General features: G+C 32.7%; 1 protein-coding gene across 15 annotated transcripts in view; it reads right to left on the bottom strand.

The window, feature by feature from the left end:
* dnc (phosphodiesterase dunce) overlaps positions 1-19,528 on the bottom strand; it is a 338,757-nt gene that overhangs the window by 84,064 nt on the left and 235,165 nt on the right. Inside the window, exon 1 of one of the 15 annotated variants that reach the window (XM_066391534.1) lies at positions 27-657. The exons of the other annotated variants lie outside the window; for them this stretch is intronic. Coding sequence (XP_066247631.1) covers positions 27-388 — 362 coding nt within the window. The 5' untranslated portion in view covers positions 389-657. Of the gene's footprint in view, positions 1-26; positions 658-19,528 lie in introns of those variants that run through there. 15 annotated transcript variants of the gene reach the window in all.

Raw genomic sequence — 19,528 nt, 5'->3', positions numbered from 1 at the left:
TCTCAATAACAGTAAACTCAACTTACGCATCGTATCTCCTGACATTCCTCTCGTTCCAGAGCTTATCCCAGAAACTATTGCGATTCTTTATCCTCAAAATGGATGTGGAGAACGTCCGAGGTAGAGGAGGAGGTCGCGTCTCAGAAAGCCCTCCAGTGGGGGTCGCCACTGCCGCCATAAGCAACGAAGGGCTAGAGCAATTGCCCAGAGAGGTTCGTGACAAAGAGCCCCTCGGTGCTAATGGCGGAGAATGCGGAGGAGATGCTGGAGGAGACTTGGAGGAGGTATGAGACGACAGTCTTTTGGGGCCACCGTCCGAGGCCAGGGTGGCGGTTAGAAAGGGATCATGTAGGGCCAACGTCTCTTGTTTCATGTGGCATTTAATCATTCGCGAATCACACTGAACATTAACATGTTTTGATTGACTGTGGCTATGGCCGAGTTCCCTTCCCAATGTCACACAAGCACCTCATATTTTATTTAAGTCCGAACTCTGGCCACACACTCTCACGAGACTGGGATTACGTTAGTCCAAGCACGTTGTTCCTCAAAATTTTCACAGCATTAATTGTCACTGGATCTTGGCTCCAGGAGAATCCTAAAATAATGGTTTTCCTGTAGGATCGTCGCTTTGAATTATTATTTTTGTGTGGCGGTATGGAATCTCGTTTGGCACATTTTCACTGTCATTAGCTCTGATAACCGCGATCTTAGGTGGGTTGGACTATTTACAAAGGTATTATTGTTCCTTGATTAAACACCGATATTTTCGGTTACGTTAGCCGGTTACAATTATTATGGTCGTCTTCTAACTGGGCGGGACATGAATTGATCAGAAATTTTTTAGTGATAGATATGTGCAATAAAAACTTTGTAAGCATTTATAAAACGGAAAGAAATTGCTGCAAAAGTTGCATAACGCTAAAAATTAGATTTTTTAGTAGAAAACATTCAAGTAAAAAGTATGGATGTGAGAAGAGTTTCTCTTAGATCTAGATTTCCTAAGAAAGTTTTCTAGGGGATGTAGTTTTTTTTACAGTTTTGTCCGCCGTATCTGGCAAATTAGGCACTAATCCATGGCGGCGAAATCGCTGGAAGAAATATCACCATGATATTTTACGTCCTATATCTCTCTCTAACAACAATTTGATCCCATAAGGACATTAGCACATGGTGGCTTAGCTAAACTGCATCGAATCAATTTCCATTTGTGTCTACGAGGTTTGTTCACAAAAAAGGCGACTTTTTCAATTTCGCGTGCTACAGACATTCGATTTTCGATTTTTTGTTTTTGTTAGATTAATACACATGTCTTTAGGATGTGTTGATATTATCAGCCATTTATCGTTTTTAATTTGTTTTTAACACCTATAAAGATAAGACGTGCTTTGGTGTGCTTAGCGATTTCTTGCTATCGAAAAATGTACCGTAATCATGCCTCAGCCACCGTATTCACCGGACTTGGCCCCCTGCGACTTTTTCCTCTTCCCAAAACTGAAGAAACCCATGAAACGACGGAGGTTTACCACAATTGAGAAGATAAAGACCGCAACGCTGAAACAGCTCAAAACCATACCAAAAAGTACATATCAGCAGTGCTTCAAGGATTGGAAAAGGCACTGGCACAAATATTATATCTCAAGAGGATTACTTTGAAGGGGACAAAATAGATATTGATGAATAAATAAGTATTTTTCGGTTAAAATAAAAAGTCACCTTTTTTTTGAACAAACCTTGTATATATAAACGATACTAAGTAATGGTAAAGATTAACAAAGATTAACGTTGGAATTGCTTGCAAAACGGGGTCTTATGACCATTAAAATGTAAATTGGAATAGCACTAAACTTTCATTAAATTTTACAATAAAATTGTTTCAAAAATTGGGATCTCTGATTCTGTCGTACATCTGTCGATGTATAGATTGCACAGCACCTTAATAAATCGAAAGCAATTCTATTATAATTTTATTAAATAAGTTGCATTACTATCACGATATCACTCACACAGAATTATATTACCGGAAGTCTGCCTAATATTGGACAAATCGCTTCATATTTCCCTAATCCCCTATTAGATAGGTCTTATAAACATCATCATCGATTGTCTCAATAAAACGCCATATTGTGATGTCTCTGATTTTTAAATATTTATTTTGCTACAAAGCTTTCAACCGCCCCACAAAAATAAATATTAACTTTGAAACTTTACAGCTTCCTCTACCATGTAGCCTTAACTGAGCTTGATTCTAGGCCACACCAAAGCCTTCAAGCGAACTATCGATAACTCTTTATAAAAGGCATTTCGGATTCTCTCTCACTCCTTGAAACAGGATTTGGAGGGGACAGTTTATTCACTAATCCAGAACTGAGGTTTTCAATCTAATGAGCCATTCAAATCGAGTGTGGAGGAAAAAAATCAACATTTGAGGGCGAAAATTGCTAAGCTTTTGATGACCATAAGCTTCCTAAAACATTGTTTAAATTGGCTATTATAATTTTATTTGAAATTTAAACTAAAACTGACTTTAAAGCTGGAAAGAATACATTTTAGCTTCGGAAAAATTACCATTTAAGATCCCGAGGCTTTCGGGCTAAAGCTCTTTGAAAATGAAATTTTATTTAGCTCCGGAGACACCCAATTATCTTTAGAAGGGCGGCACGTGTTAAATTTTTCGTTTCTTATTAAAAAAAGACTGTTAAAACCACTTTTCTAGCGCCACTCTCTTCGTATTTTTAATAAATATGAGAAAGTTGCGAGGATTTACAGAAAGCTGCAATGCAGGGTTACTGATTTCATTTCAGTTAACTGCAGTTTATTAGGGCAGAGCTAAAGGTTACCAGTCGCAAAAGCAGAGATATCGAATGGATATTTTTGTTATAAATTAAGATATTTTTTAAACATTAATGTGATATAAAAAATCTATATTAAACCGAAGTAGTTCGCATCTTTTTCACATGGGAAAGGTTTCTTACTTGCAAATTTGCATCATTTCAATTTCTGGAATTGGCGAAATTTATAAAATTAGTTTGAAATTTTGAAAAATTGCAAAATATGCTCAGATATTAATATCCATTTAATGTGCACCATTCGTAAGTAGTAGCACAGACAATACGGTTATTCCCCTCTACGGTGTTATTTTCATTTCGCCGTGATTCTCGTGCCATCCACACGTACCCTCAGGGATTCAACTCTCCATAAACTTAATTTTAACGTGCCTTGAATTTTGGATTAAATTTTCATTAAAAAAAATCAATGTATGTTAATAACAATGGACAGATGGTAAAACAAAATAGAAAAATTTGCTCTATACAGGGTGTTCCTAAATATCATATACATAAGGAAGGGGGTAATTTTTTAGGTAATTTGGTAGTGGAACTAAAAGTTCATATAAACATAGGTCCGCAAACGCCTCGTTACTTGTCCACAGGGTGTTCGAATAAAAAAAATAAAAAGTGAATACCGTTGATGAGTTACGAAATCGAATATTAGATGCGTTTGAAATCGTAAGAAATACTCCGACGGTATTTAAAAGAGTACGAGCATCAATAAGAGAACGGACGCATGTGTAAGGGTTGGAGAAGGTCACTTTCAACAGAGGCTGTAACGTAGTTTTCTTGTTAACGTTGTTATTATTTAGGTTACTATGATCAGAGGTTGTCCTGGCTTTAATTTTTAACAGGTAGTTCCAAATAAATTCTCAACATTCTTAAAAATAGAGGGTTACCTATAATAAATAATTGCTTAACCATAAGTTTTAATTTCATCTGGCGAATTACAGAAAATCGTCTAATTATTTTTCTTTCTTGATAACCGACACAAATACGAAAAAACTGCAAGAGATCAAAAAGTTTATAAACGAAATAAAAAGAGTCATGTTGTATTTTAGAATCTACCAGCTGTGCACCGCAAAAAAGTTTAGAAGAGGAAAAGGGGACATGACTCTTGAAAATATATCAACCTGTAGTTTATCAATATCATTTGACTCTTCCAATAATGTAAATCTTACAGCGTAAACTGTCTTCCAAATTTTAACTAAATATCTCAAAAACTGCAGGAGTTTCAAAGAAAAAATTGAAAATTTTCTGAAATTTGAAAACTTTGTAGATAGGTAATGAGGTATTTGCTGACCTATATTTATATAAACTTTTAGTCATAAAATAAGCTAAAAAATTACCTCCTTCCATATGTACATGATATTTAGGAACACCCCGTATAATTGCAATGAAGAAAATATCGAATTGGTAAAGTTTTGCGAGATATTGAACAAAAAATTGGACAAAAATTGGATAATGTGAAATCTGGTTAAAAATTTATTCCATACTTCACTCCTTATTAAGTCAATTTCAAATGGATCCACAATTCCCGTGTCATCATATCCTACTCGAAAGAAATGGTTAGGCGAGACTTCAATGTTTCTAAAAACATGATACCAAAATTTAATTTCAACGCATATTTACGACTACAATGTCAAAATCGACGTATTGGGACATATCCGAATGATCGAATTTATTCCCTCCCAATGCAGGCAGGAATATAAGAACTGCTTACTGCAGGGAAGGTAATAGAATTCTCGTCTTGAATTCAAAATGAAATCAATTTCTCAAACTGCATGGCAATAAGTTCACAATTTTATATCCTCCTGAGCAACAATCCTTCATTCAGGTGCGATATATTTTTACCTATGTCACACAAAGAAATGATTTCCTTTAGGAATTAACTTGAATACCAATTTTGGAGCCCAAATTTGAACCAAAAATCATTGTTGGATAGGATTTTGGTAATTTGAAGATTAATCATAACTCAGCCATAACTCCAAAGCCAAAATGCGTATTTCCTACTATTTGCAACATTGATTGGATAGATAATCAATCCTCAAATTCAACTAATACGCACAACGAATCGTCGATAATCGTTCAGTGGGGAATTTATAATCAAACCTCCCTAATCGAATGGGGGTAGTATATCAGGAATATAAAACGTTGATGGAGAGCTTTAGGGGGTCTATTAATATGCTAACAGAATTGATTATGAGTTGAATTGTGACATTTATAGTTGAGAATTGAGTGTGTTGCGACCTTCAGTTTAGATAAAATCGCGAATTTATCAATACCTACTACTTATTAACAAAGCAGTCTTCTTAATATGTGAAAAAAATCAGTGGTGTATCACGTGGATTTTTCCAAGTGAACGACTTGAAAAAGGGGGGTGAAAAATGGTAAAAGCTAATAAGAGATCCTGTTGAATTCTATGTCATAAAATCTTTTGGATATATAATAAAAGTTATCTGTAAATTCGAACCTCGCGCCCCTCTGTGTTCTATGGGAAAATAATGAAATTTTCCTCTTAATAAACTATTATTATTTTTAAAAAATTGTATATTTTTTGCTTATAATTTTAGAACATGAAAATACGATAAATTGACTTATAACGAAAATATAGGGAAATCAGCACACTGAAATCTAAAACAATCTTTTGGCTCCTCAATGAAAACATTTTGATGCATAACACTTGCAGGGACCTTGCTATTTCTAGGTTCAGTAGCTTAAAATTAGAGCTTTAAAATAAAATTAATTCCATAGGTATAGATGTTTCAATTGTCAACTAAAAATAAAAAACTGAAACACCCCAAAAATATTATAAAAATTCTAGTTCTTTTAAAAAATTTACATCCTGTTTAACATTAAAGTCTATCCGTTCAAAAACAGCTAACTCCATTGGCGCTGCTATCTTATTTTTGAACAGCCAAATACGGAAAAGAGAATCCTTTAAATTGATATTAAAACAGATACTAAAGCGCTTCAATTAATAAAAATTTTACTACATAAATGAATAATAATTTACTAGGGACAACCCGAGCGTGTTTGCTTCACGCATAGACATTTTGAAATTCATTAATAAATAATGTAAAACGTTTGTTTATTTAGTTTAATCGTGACACCTAACGACTATTTTAAAAATAGAAAATGGAAGAGAAATTTAATTTTATCTTGCCATCGTGACAGATACAATATAAACATATCTGGACATAATGAAACTAAATTCGATGCGTTCACGAATGTTATGGGTCGAAACAAATATTCGGATTTGTAAGTAATAATAATTGGTTTTATGAAATCTTCATTTGCACCCAGAAAGCAAATTGAGAAAATAAAATTATCGCAGATAAGCCTTGAATTTGAATTTTTAACGTGGCGTTGCGATGACACTACAGTAATCGAGAAACATCAAAATATTATAAATTCTGTGGTGAAATAATAAAATAAATCGGTTCTACTCAAAATGACTTGATTGTAAATCAAATAAGCCCTAGAAGTAAGCCAAGACAGGAGAAAGTTCTTGGAAAATCAAGAAAAGCTGATTTTCTTATGGCCTGTTTGATATTGAGATTTGACGGTAAAAGGTAAACAGAAATGGTTTCTTCTAACAGAATTATTTAAGGGAGATTTTAAGCTAATTCGTAAAAAGTAAGGACGTTTAGAGATGGACAAAATATAATATCGTACTCGCATATAATAGGCATCATCTTCTCAGAAAAACTGCGTCCCTCGCTCTGGTCTGTGTTTGTGATATGAATGAAGGAGCATTAACATACGAGAAGAAATGTTGAAATAGAGCTGGGGGATTGATGAAGTTTTTTGTTTCTATGGAGTCCATTAACAATTCGACTCTAAAGACAATGAAACTAACCTTAATCAAATGTTGACGGTATGACGTATACTGTGGTCTGGCATGCATTTAAATTCCCTGAAAAGAGGGGCGTTTTACGCCATGTTGCAGCAAGAAATAGAAGGATATAAAACATTAAAAAACATAAAACTTTTACGCACATAATGCCGTAAGAGGATTTAGAATAGGGTGTTGTTGAACGGAATTTCCAAAATGTAGGAGACAAAAATTATTACCCGATGCTTATGAGTATTTTCCCTAGCCTCCTTAACCAATCCTGGACAAATAGCACAATTTACTACTCTATAGTAGTAGTGCTTCCATGTCACACTAAAATTGCGAGACACATAGTAAATTTTCACTTCCGGACATTAATAAACCTTGTATTATATCATATCTATACTGCCGTTTATTACCCTCATTCAGTCCTAATAAAATCGTTACTTTAACATATTGTAACAAGAGCAGGAGCGCCACTTGAGTTTTAAGTACATCAATGCCCTGTGCAATGTTAGAGCTGACCTGCCATAATCTACATAATGGGAAGCGAGCTTTGTTTCCTGCAGAGCGACCTACATAATAGTTTTTACTGTTGCCTAAATTGAGCAGTTAAAAATTATTCAGCAAAATTAAAATTTCCATATGCGGAAATGCTTAATGCTGTTATTGTTTGCGTGTTACTGTTTTCCAGGCGAACATTAGGTATTCAAAAGCTGCACAGAGAGGTGATTTAACATGAAAATACTACGCTGATGAGGGGGAGAAAGATATTCATATGGGAATTATGCCGCTGGTGATTATTTTCGGATGCGAAAAGCAGATGTTCGATATTGAAAAGTCAATAATTGAAAAAGACGCAATTAATTTTAAAAATATATTTTGGTATCGAGCCTCATCAAATCGAGCAGTAAAGTAATTGGATGTGAATTAATGATGAATTCAAGTAGGGAGTAATAGAGGATAATCTCGCTATTGAACTATGAGAAGTAGCCTCCAAATGTCTATATAGCTCCTCCTTTATTTAAAACCCATTTGCAGCCAGAAAGCAAAATGAGAAAATAAAATTTTATGGCAACCCATTAACCTAGATAGAAGCAAGTAATAATATTACGAATTTTAGAATATATGGGGATGAAATTTTCCGCAGGATGGACTCGATTTCCGAGAATGGAGAACACCAAACATCTGGAAGTTTAATGGAGTTTCCTCAACAAATGCCAAATTTGCATTATTTTGGAACATTGACTGAACTAAATTAATACAAGAGGATTTGCGAAAAATAAACAAGAGAAGTGGCTTTCAACTTGTGGCTGTGAATAGGACGCAAGCTCTATGTTGATTGGAGCATATTGAATTCCTGGACAAACTTGACCGGACGGGTTTACATAAGCTGAACAAACATGACTGGAAACAGTCAGACCGGATCACTATTCGTGACACATGCCATGTTTACCTATAATTCTTGAGTACATAAGTTGTAGCCATTGGATTGCTAATTTTTAATTCAGGTCGTCAATAAATATCGGTTTATTTGCTGAAGATACAACAAAATATAATCTTAAAGTGATGGAAAGCTACAGCATCTTCCACAGTGTTCGCACAAGTTTCAAATAATGTAAATGTGTGAGGAGTGTATGAAATTCTTCTCTTCAATTCGCCACTATCTAATTTAAATCTTTCGTAAGGAATGAATTAAGCGGAATAATCAAAGGAACGCTTTGCTAACTGAAAAAACGAAAGTTTAAGCAAAATTCTATTGGACCCTCGTCTGGGGTCAAAATAAACAAATGCCGAATATGATCACAAAAATATAAAAACAAAAGTAACAATTGCTCATGTTTCGCATCTCATATACAACAATACTTTAGTTGCAAAAATAATGAAACTTGAAAATTTTTATTTTTTTTTTAAGCAACAAAAGTTCCTTATCCGCATCCCCGCTATGTAATGGCGAATTGATAGTTGGAATAAAGTTGTTGGTAATATACCATCATAAAGAAATTAAATGAAGAAAAGTGAGGAAAATATGTTAGTTCAGGTTAAAAAAAAAGTGTAAAGTGACCTTTTTCTTTAATCGAAATAATTTTTTTGTGTAGAAACGTTTCTTCAAGTTTCTTCCACCTACTCCTCTCGTACTTTTCGAAATTTATTTCACTAGCTTTATACTTTTGCATGCATATTCAAGACTATACAGCTTATGCAGTTCTCATTCAACCCTGATTCGCTTTTTGTTCATCGCCACTAATCTTTAATTCATCGAATATGCGTTTCTGAACTTAGAAACTTACGAAGAAAAATGCATAAACGAAGGTCGCCGATTTGAAGCGCAGTTGGTTTAAAACACACAAAATTGTATATCTGTAATAGATCTCATATAGAAGACATCTGAAAGCTATTAAAACGAATACAATAACTACTATAAATAATTCAACACCATCCACGTGTAATGTTTCGAAACGTATCTAATAAAATGACTCATTAGTGAAAATAAATTGCCATATTTTCTAGGTAGCACAGCATTAGGGACAGAGTTAACGTTGCCAGAAAATTTGGCTTAGGAATGACAATAGTTGGATAAGTTTCCTGAAGAAATTGCTATATTTTCCAATCTCATACATGTATAGAAAATTATATTCATTGAAGTTAGAGACAATTTGGCTAGCTTAAAGCAATTGTTCTGCCCCAAAAACCATCTAGCTGGTTAAGCTTATCATATTTCTTATTATATAAAGTGAATGATGTTGTCAATGTTAAGAGTGAGGACGTGGAGATAACAGAATATTTGTAAGTAGAACAATCTTCATTTGATTTCTCTAAGATTGGAATGTTGTCGAACCAACAGTTTTCTTCTTCGTGAAAAATTGAAATTAGATCGTAAGGACTTGGAGGAGAGGCAGTTTGTTTTGCATCTGCTACGAAATTAATACTAGTAAGTACAACAAACAGAAGAAGGAATGCCTTCTCATTTCCGGTTTAGTTTTTCGAAGGGGTGAATGTTACCAGTCCTATAAACTTTTTTCTCACGAAAAATGAAAATCAGAATGTGGGAAAATGGAGAAGAGAAGATTTCTTATATTTACACTAAAAATGAAGGCACAAAGGTAAGGAAAAATAAAACACTTTCCTACATTTCTACCTTACTTTTCTAGATTCGAATGTTACCAGTAGCTTTCTTCCACCTGTAATATCGATATTAGATAGTTAATTATACTAAAAAATTAAGAGTTCAAAATGCAGCCAATGCAAGAGAAAATGTTCTTGATTATTAGAAAAAAATTGTTGTAATGTAAAGAAAATTATTAAAAGAATTTTCTACATTAAAAAAGATTTTATCTAAAATAGAAATGATACCAGCACACATCCTGTATATGTGCATCATCACAATAACCCTAACATTTTCAGTTATCAAAATCTCTGCAACATTTTTCCATCAATTCAACGATATTCCCCAAAAATAAATTGGAAAATACACAAGACTTTTTATCAAAGACACGTGCTATCCATATTCCAAACAAAATATCAATTTCTTTTGTAATTTAGGAATCCAGTCGCCATTGATAACTTTTACATTCGTGAAGCTCACATGATTTTTCTTCAAGTAAAAAGATTTCCAAATAACTTTCCAAATGAGTGTTTGGATTAATGGAAATGAAATCAGGGCTTTATGCGATACTGGAGGACCAAAGGTGTGTGTATGATTTGGAATGTGTTTTGGTTTATTTAAAGTCGTTGGATGGCTCATTGTATTTAATTATTAATAACATGAAAATCAGAAAGGTTGGCTTCAATTGGTCCATGAATATTCAAAATTAATGAATTAAATCTGCCTGTTTTCACGCTTCATAATATGTCAGTTCCATCGATATTGATGGATTTGATTTAACCAACTTTTTAATTGCACATTCATTTTAACATAGTATTAAAGCTTTGTTTGTTTTTGTCTATTATTACATTTTCCGAACATTAATTTTACAATAGCTGCCAATTTCGCATACAGAAGAGCAAAAAAATCAACCAATCGAAACGATGCTATTTCCGAAAATATTGTTTTTGAGCCTTGCAATTTACATGAAAATAAACAGGTTTGGAATTTCATTTTAAGAGGTTTTCTGATGAAATGAGTATAATATCTGTGGAAAACGAAATGGATTCACTTCAATAAATACAACGTTTTCCTGAAGCAAATAAATGCTAAATGAGAATAAATGGGGCTTAATAGTAAGCTCCTATAGATACCATTTTCCCCGCATAATAATACTAGCACAGAGTATATTTTATGTTATCCATAAAAACGGTTTTGTTGGAAAATTCGCATCTGATTAGTTTTTTTCTTTGCTAAATTTAAAGATAAACAAGCAATATATCAAAACATAGACTAAAGTGGTTTTCAATTATCAACTAGGGAGCCTACATAAGACACTTCTGTAGTTATATAAACAGTCATCAACTTATATCTGCTTAAAATTCGAATCTCCAGCTCTTAAAAGAAGGAAAATTGCTATGTTTCTAATATAATTTCAAACTTTCCCAATTACATTAGAGCGTTTGATGTGCACATTTATTAATGTCAAAGCACAAAGTTGCTGTGAAGCAAAAGGCAAATTCCCACGTGTATGCACTTTTATATTTTACCGAAATTGTGTCGGAATTATTAAAAATGGTGCTTTTTCGTTTGTTCACGATTGCGCTAATCGTAAATTGCATTCTATTTTAAATAAAATTAATAGTACAGGACATAGTTTTATATCTGAACCATCGGTATTTTGTAATTGAATTTGGTAGTCCTTTTGAAATACATATAACTTTTCAAATGTTTTGATGAATTTTTCATATTTTAATTCATAATTAGCACATATTAAATTTTTGCTTATACATCACATGGATTAAGTTCTAAAACTTACGACGTCATTTTAGAAGTACATTAGTTATCAATATATTTTGTATGTATGCACATGGAGCAAAATAGTGTAAAAAAGTAAAATCGTATACTTCTTGACTTTGGTCACTTTTTGCGAAGACTTTTAGGTAATTTTGTTGCTCAAATCTATCTATAATACATAGCTGAAAATGCTAACTTTCTAGAACGAAATAGGCGAAAAAAAGAAGAGGCAACTGCAATTGTAATTTTTGATAAAATTATTTCATTATTTTTAGATAAGTTTTTCCATCAAATTTTATGCTATTTTGAAGTCCTAAACTCCCTCTTTAATCTTTGATATTGCTAAGATTCTGGAAGGGAATGCGCTGGATCTATCAAAGAGAAAAGTTTTTCAATATTTTTAACTCCATTCTAGAAGAGCAACTAAAGGTAGGATATCTACATAAAAATGACCAAACTTAGATTTCCGATTTTTGACAAATTAATTTCTGCGTCTGTCGGCAACATTCCCAATGACTATTAAGTAAATTTGACTTCCTCTATAATCCAAGATAATTATAGTTTTAACGAAGAATTAACGATTCCTTTCTGTAGAGAAATCGAAAATACAAGATCTATAGAAAAAAAGCAAATTTGCATTTCCTTCTTTTTTTACAAATTCCTGCATCCTGCATTTACACGAAAATTGTTTTTCGTGTACATGAAGGCATCTCAATTCGCTTTCAATACTTGAGGATTTAATTAAATTGTCAGAAATTTAATTAATATGTTTTTTAATCATCTGCTCTAAATCCAAACTATTTCCCCAACGAGCCTTCTGGTTTCTGATCCCTCTCAATATCAACGCTTAACATTCGCCAGACCAAATTTTATTAATCCCTTAACCATAGCGGGTGCTTACCAGCTTTGGGAATTTCGAATTTTAATGCTCAAGCTGAATTTACTATTTTCCATTTTATAGGTAAATTTTGGTAAGTAAAGTTATCTAATGCTCCCCAGTGAATATACCAGATAATATGTAGCTTTCCACATTGTGTTATCGATGCAATACGGAATATTCGATATGGAAAAATGTGAGCCTGAAGAAAATCATGGAGCAATTTTGTGAAAATGCAGCATGTTATATGTAGATGAACTAAAATTTTATGGTAAAGGAATTTTTGAAGGTTTTCTTCATTTTGAAAAATTTGCTCGTAATAAAAGCAAAGATAAAATGATGTAACGTAGTGTTCCAGAATTTTTTAAAAACTGTAATATTTAATTTAGTGGTATATGTTGCAAATAAGGAATAAATTATATTTGGAGAAGTAAAGCGCACAACTTATAAAAAAGAAATCCTCATCTAATGGATCCAAGAATGTTTGTTTAAGCAGTCAAGCAGCGCCTTTACTTAAAAAACTAACATGTGGGCCGTATTAGGGAACCAGACTATCCAGACCTTAATTTTCATGATACGTTCTGGATTTTTTTTAACGAAAATGTGACAGTGCCCCAAACGAGATTCCACATCATACAAGTAATTTATCATGTACCTTGAAAGTTGCAACCAGATGATGGCTCAACATAAGAGTCAATATTTCAATGTTAAAATAGACCATGTTGCGCAAGTCTTGGTATCATTACTATGCCACTACACACTAGTTTATTATTTTTTCATATTAATACAACACGTCCCCCACCTGGCAGTATGTAACACACTTCACTCAATTAGCACCTAAAAATCTAACAACACCGTTTAAGCGCCCAAACAAAAATTATATATAAATTTGAATAAAACTTCTATGTATACTTATTATTGTTATTTTCTTCAGTATCACTTTATTGAGCAAGAACAAATCACATTATTATATATTTTAAAGAGTTTGGCGAAAAACAAAACGCGCTTTCGCGTCGTTAAACGGAAAGAGGAAGCGTAATCCCGCGACTGGCAAAAGTTTGCCTCGCACTGCAAGGAATATGGGTGCTCCTGCTGGCTCAGGACTACGCAAAACGGCAGGATCGGAGTCACGTGGGAGGAGGAGAAGGAGGACCGCTCAAAATGAGTGGTATAGTAAGTTCTTGTTGTGGCGGAGGCTGCAGGTCAGCTGATGTGCAATCAATATGTGCATCAGAACTGTTTGTCAACAATTAGCAAAGTTTCCTTGCATCGGAAGTTAGTGCAGAATTTTCAGTAAACAAGTATACATATGCGTTCCAGGAGAGGAATGAGTGAAAAATACGTATCCTAATTTGTGAGGTTTAATCAAAGTATGAACGAGCTGTTTTTAGTTAGTTTCCAACTTTATTATTAATTAGCAGCAAACTCAATTTTCGTTATAATATGAAGATAAACATCTAAGCACTTAGAATATCGAATGCTAACGTATAAATATAAAGGAATCAGTACAAAAATTTAAATAAAAATATATATCATTTATGGATTATAAGTAGATTACGAACACATACCGAAGACAAATGCAACGGAAAAAAGTAAACAACGGAATAGATTGCACTAAGAGTGATTACGAAGATAAGGAACTCCCACAACCCGCTACATAACTCATCCAACCAATTACTATACGAACGCACCCACATGACAAGAATAACTAAAAGGCTGCTACAAATTCAGGCAAAATGGAAAGATAATCGTCACAACTGGACTATTCTGAACTCTTTGTTTTACAAGACAAACAAGACAATTTCGCTTCCCTTGCCCTTCAGTCATTCTTCTATTGGATCATTTTCAAGTGTAAAATTTTTTTATAGCTGTAAGTGCTTTTGCCGTAAGAGCAGAAACTAAATGGTCAATTAGTAGTAGTATATAGGGTGTTATTTAAGTACGTGGCCAATTTTAAGAGGTGATTTTTTGAGTGTTTCTAAGATGAAAAGTTTATATATAAATAAGTCTGGTAATGCATACATATTTCGTGTTCAAAAGATATATGGTGTGGAACTTTTTTTATCGTTACATATAAAAAAAGAAACTTCTAAATAACAAGAAGACGCAAACTAATATTACGTTGAAAATTGGTGACAGCGTTTAATGTAGTACAAAAGAATCTTTTAAGCTAGAAATCATTTGTCTCTTTTTACTTTTGGCTTTTGGTTTACAAGAAAAACGTTTTATTAAAACTACACTTAAACAAATGGTAAGCAATTTTTTTAAGTAAAAAAACACTTAACAATAAGTAAATGCCAAATTTCAACAAAATTGGCTAAAGCATTATTAAGATTTTAACTAAATAAACACGATCTTTTAAAAAAATTTCACAACTTATATCTTGAAAATGAAACATTACCGGATTTATGTTTATATGAACTTGTCTTAAAATCACTCAAAGAATCACCCCTTGAAGTTGAACCACGTACTGAAATAACACTCTGTATATTGAAAAAAACGCCAAAATACACCGCAGTATATTCCTTATACAGGGTGGATCATCGTGGAGATATTTCAGGAGTCGATAATACTTTGGAAAGATAAGAAAAAAATGTTAATAAGACCATAGTCAAAAATGCATCATTTTTGAGATACAGAGTGGCAAAAATTCACATTTTTTTTCATGTTTCGCGTTTTTATCACATACACCTTAAGTTAAATTTATGAAATCCTAACGTTTAATCAAATTTCTTGAAATTATCATTCATAACAGTCCTAAAATATTTCAGAGCCCTTTAGTTTATGAGTTAAAGAGTGGACTCCTACATCTTTGTAGATGAAGGAAATTTTCTACAGTTTTTACAATTTTTTTTCTATAGATTTATTTTTATTTCAAGTTAAAAAGTTAAACAAAATTTACCTGAAAATAAAAAGAGTTTCTTAATATTGAAATGCCCACATTCCTTCTACATTCTACCGAGAAGGTCAGTCAAGGTGAATACAAATCGACAATGCAAGGGCAAAAAACGATGGCGCTTCCAAGAACCGGATATATCCGAATTCCACATATTCCACTGTGAAGTGTTTTACCGCAAGTTAAAGGGGATAGTCTATTTAAGAAAGCGATAGCTCTGCAGAGAGTGGGTCAATGTTTCACCTAGGTAAAAGAGAGTACCAAAATGTCCTGACGCATGACAGATAAGGATGGCGTATAGGTAACATAAATCCTACGATTGGTTGTTTGCCTTCGAACGTCAGAGCCAAACAATTCAACCCGTATATCTATCTTTGTCTCGAATTTACAAGTTATATGACTCAGAAAGAGACAGGATGATAATATTAGGTACCTTGTCTCAAATGTCTCTTTCATTCCTTCCGTTATAACCTCAAAATATTTGTTTTGATTTAAGTTTAAATAAAAGATCGTTGATATTACATTATTTACAATTTAAATGTATGAAATGTAACTCAAGCGTTAACTTTTTACTATAAACTAATGAATGTCGGAATAAATATTGCTCTACATCATAATAAGCAATGATATTTAAGTTTAAGAGACAAACTAAATTGCTTTAAGGAAGTGGATAATCGCAAAGTTGTATGCTGTGAAAGAGATTAGAAAATCCAAGAAATAGCGGTAACTTAGCCTGTTGTTATATATTCGATTAATGTTGTGAGTGAGGAGTGAAAAATGTTATTCTTAAAACATAAAAAATCCTCATTTAATGAGAGAACAAGACTTTCAACGTGAATTTTCAGTTAAATGTGTGGTAGGAGGCTTTTGAAACGAGTTAAATTTCCGTTAAAATTTATTGGGGAACCGTTAAAAAGCAGGTAAGAAGCTTCTTAAAAAACGACTTACCTCCAGTTGTGGAGGATGTTCCTTAGTTTTAAGATCATGGTTTTGGATCCATGAATATAATATATCCATGAACGTTGATAATTATCCGGCTCAGTTCTCAACTATCTGAAGCAATTCATAACATTTAATCAAATTTCTGAAAATAAAAATAAATTTCAATGCAAACAAAATTATAAAAACTAAAAATGCAAAATATGAAATTTTGTGTGGAATTATTATGTGGAAAATAACGCGTTTTTGACCATGGATCTATTAGTATTTTAAAATTATTTTGCAATGTATTACCGCGTTCTCAAATATCTCTATGATAATATGTTACACCCTGTGTATACATGTATATAAATATTGGGGTAAGTAATTAGAGCGGCACTGGCCCTAATAAATCAGGCATGGCTAATCCCTGCTTAAAACAAGGCTTACAGAGAGATAGTTTAGTAGCCCCAGTTTACTGGCACCTCAAAATTCACCTGTGAATACTCGCAATAATACTATCGTTGGGCAATTTGGTGGTTTTAATTTATACTTAATTTATTGTGCTTAAATTGTTAATTGATTTAGTTTAATAAGCCGTTCACTAAAGCGATATGAATTGTAAACGAAAAGTGAGGAATATTTATTTTAACTAAGACTATTTTTTTCGTAGCTCTCCTTATCTAATAATCTTTCTAATTAAACATGGTAGACTAACAAAGCAGAGCGATGGTAAATTCCAATTTTTGAAATCAATACCTTGCAATATTTTTTAATTTTCTTCTCTGTTTATTTCAGAACAGTTTGCATGCAGCATGTAAAACTACTGTAAGGTAGTTAATATAGTCAATCTACTAACTTACCCTGTACAATCAGAAACACTCGTATAAGGAGCGTCAGAAAAAAGAGTAGGTATGTGTTTTCCGCCAGTTTTAGTAATTTTAAGAACTTATGGCAAATATCCATTACTACAAAGAAATATAAAAAATATGAGTTGGTGTCCACACGAAGACTTCAATAGAGTTTCGAAATGCGATTTTTTTTTAATTACGCTTTTATCGCATTATAGAATATATACTGTCGTTCTCGCCCATGATATTTATGAACGAATAATAATAATCACGTGTCGGTATATCAAATGCAAAATGTTTATATCATATCACAGGCCACTTCACATTATCGCATACACATCAACTTATACCTGTCAATTAATCCTCCTACTATCTGTTAATTGTATCGATGGCAGACAAATATTTACACATTAATATACAGCAACTACTAGAAAAAAAATTGACACGTACAAGTATATTGACTTAAGTGCCTAATTCCAAAGTAAAAATAGAAAAATATTGATAATTAGAAATCTGCATAAAAAGCAATCTCGACAGGGAAAAAATTTCCATGTAATTACGTCCCCAATCCTCCTACCAAATCTATCAAAATTTCCTTTCATGTTTCTGAGTGACCTTAGACAAAAACTCCGATGCTTAAAAGTCTGAAGTAGATTGATTTTTTCGAAAAAGTATGTACTTAAATTAAATTCGTCAAGGAGCCTGAGAGAAAACTTCAAAATAATTAACTCAATGAATCGATTTTAAGACTTATTTAGATTTTAGGAAGTGAAACTTACTTTCCCAATAAATTAAAATCACCCATTATTAAGGTTATATCTATGTACAATATTTAGAAGTAAATGAGGTCCTTTTATTCCATAACTTACCAATGATAGCAGAGAACACTAATTACAAGACAAAGGATCCAACTAAATCGAATGCAATTAATCGTTTAATCCTTAATCAGTAGCCTTGGGTTAGAGGTTCGAATTCAATGATTCAAATTATGCAAATTGCATTTGAATAGGATACACAACGAAAGAGGAACTAAAGTTTACTTGTAGATACAAATGATTCTCTAAACTCTGATATTCCTTTCTATTATTTATGTTTTCACTGATGCTGACCAGTTTAGACACTGGCCTGTTTGAACACGTATTGTGTTTTAATTACATTCTTGCGGCAGCCGACAAAGCATCCAACATGGACAAATTTATCTCCTCATTTCATCCCTTGCAGTCTACGGGGATGTAAAGGTAACATTTAAGTGCGATTCAGTCTTCTGACACCAGTCTAAAAGTGTCTCTTGACCCGCTTGCGAGTCAGCAAATCCCGGATTATTCTCGAGATCGGCCTGTTTCTCAAGTAGGTATGTCTCTCAGGGGTACGTACTTATAGTTGCTTCAAGGTGGATTTTGAAAGAATTTTAATCTTCAGATGCATCTGGATGAGGGCCGCACTGATTGCAATTACCGATTGAAGGATTTGAGTTTTTGGAAATTACTTAATTATAAAGTAACTGGTGTGTTTTTTATAGATAACAATGACACATTTTTAATGATTTTGTTACGAACTTAATCGTTTTTGACTGAACAGGGCTTCAAATCGATTATGACGCAAAAACTTGAATTTGTCAATCACATTATCTATTTATGAATGGCTTATTGTGACCTATATTTTAAGGAAGATTGAATAATGTTTATCTGCCAGGTTAAAAAACTGGAAATGCTGAGTAATCAACGTTTCAATAAAATGTATACAAAGGCTTTAAACTTCATTAAGTAAGAAAAGAAACTTTAAAAATAAAGATAAATTGCGTAAAAAACAACCTACTGGATCTGATGGTCAATGTGAGTTTTATGGTAACTAAGTTGTATGAATCAAAAATTCTTTTGTGAATGTATTTACTATCTTTCGTTAATTACTATCAATCACCGTTAACACATGAAAACCTAGATATTAATTTTTTAACAATATCTTCAAAATGATATACAGGAATAAAAGGATTTTCTTCACAAGAAGGTGAAGGCAATTACTTGAATGACACATTATAAGTTCTTATGTAATTGTATTATAACTCTGCCTTTTTTTGACTAAAGATGATTAGCATATAAACATTATACCTTACATATATAAGTCAATCTTCCCACAAATAGCTACTAAAATTTACTGCTCAAAAAGCAGCAAAAACCGATACTCACTCTTAAAGTTATCAGAAACTACTGAAAAATTCTACCCTATTAGAAGTGTTAGAAAAACTTAATTGATAAGAAATAATATTTTTTGGGGACTTGATAAGAGGACGGATACCCAGTAATTGAGCTCCATTAGAGAATAACCTCTCATATATTAGCATTTTATTTTTTTTAAACTATTATAATCACTTCTGGACTTGATGGTGAATATGCATTTTGCATAACTCATTAGAGAATCTTATTTCTTACCAGATACGATTT

The sequence above is a fragment of the Euwallacea similis genome, chromosome 7 (genome assembly GCF_039881205.1).
Source record: "Euwallacea similis isolate ESF13 chromosome 7, ESF131.1, whole genome shotgun sequence".
Classification (NCBI taxonomy): domain Eukaryota; kingdom Metazoa; phylum Arthropoda; class Insecta; order Coleoptera; family Curculionidae; genus Euwallacea; species Euwallacea similis.
The sequence above is the reverse complement of the archived record's forward strand: the minus strand, read 5'-3'. Positions and strand labels throughout refer to the sequence as shown.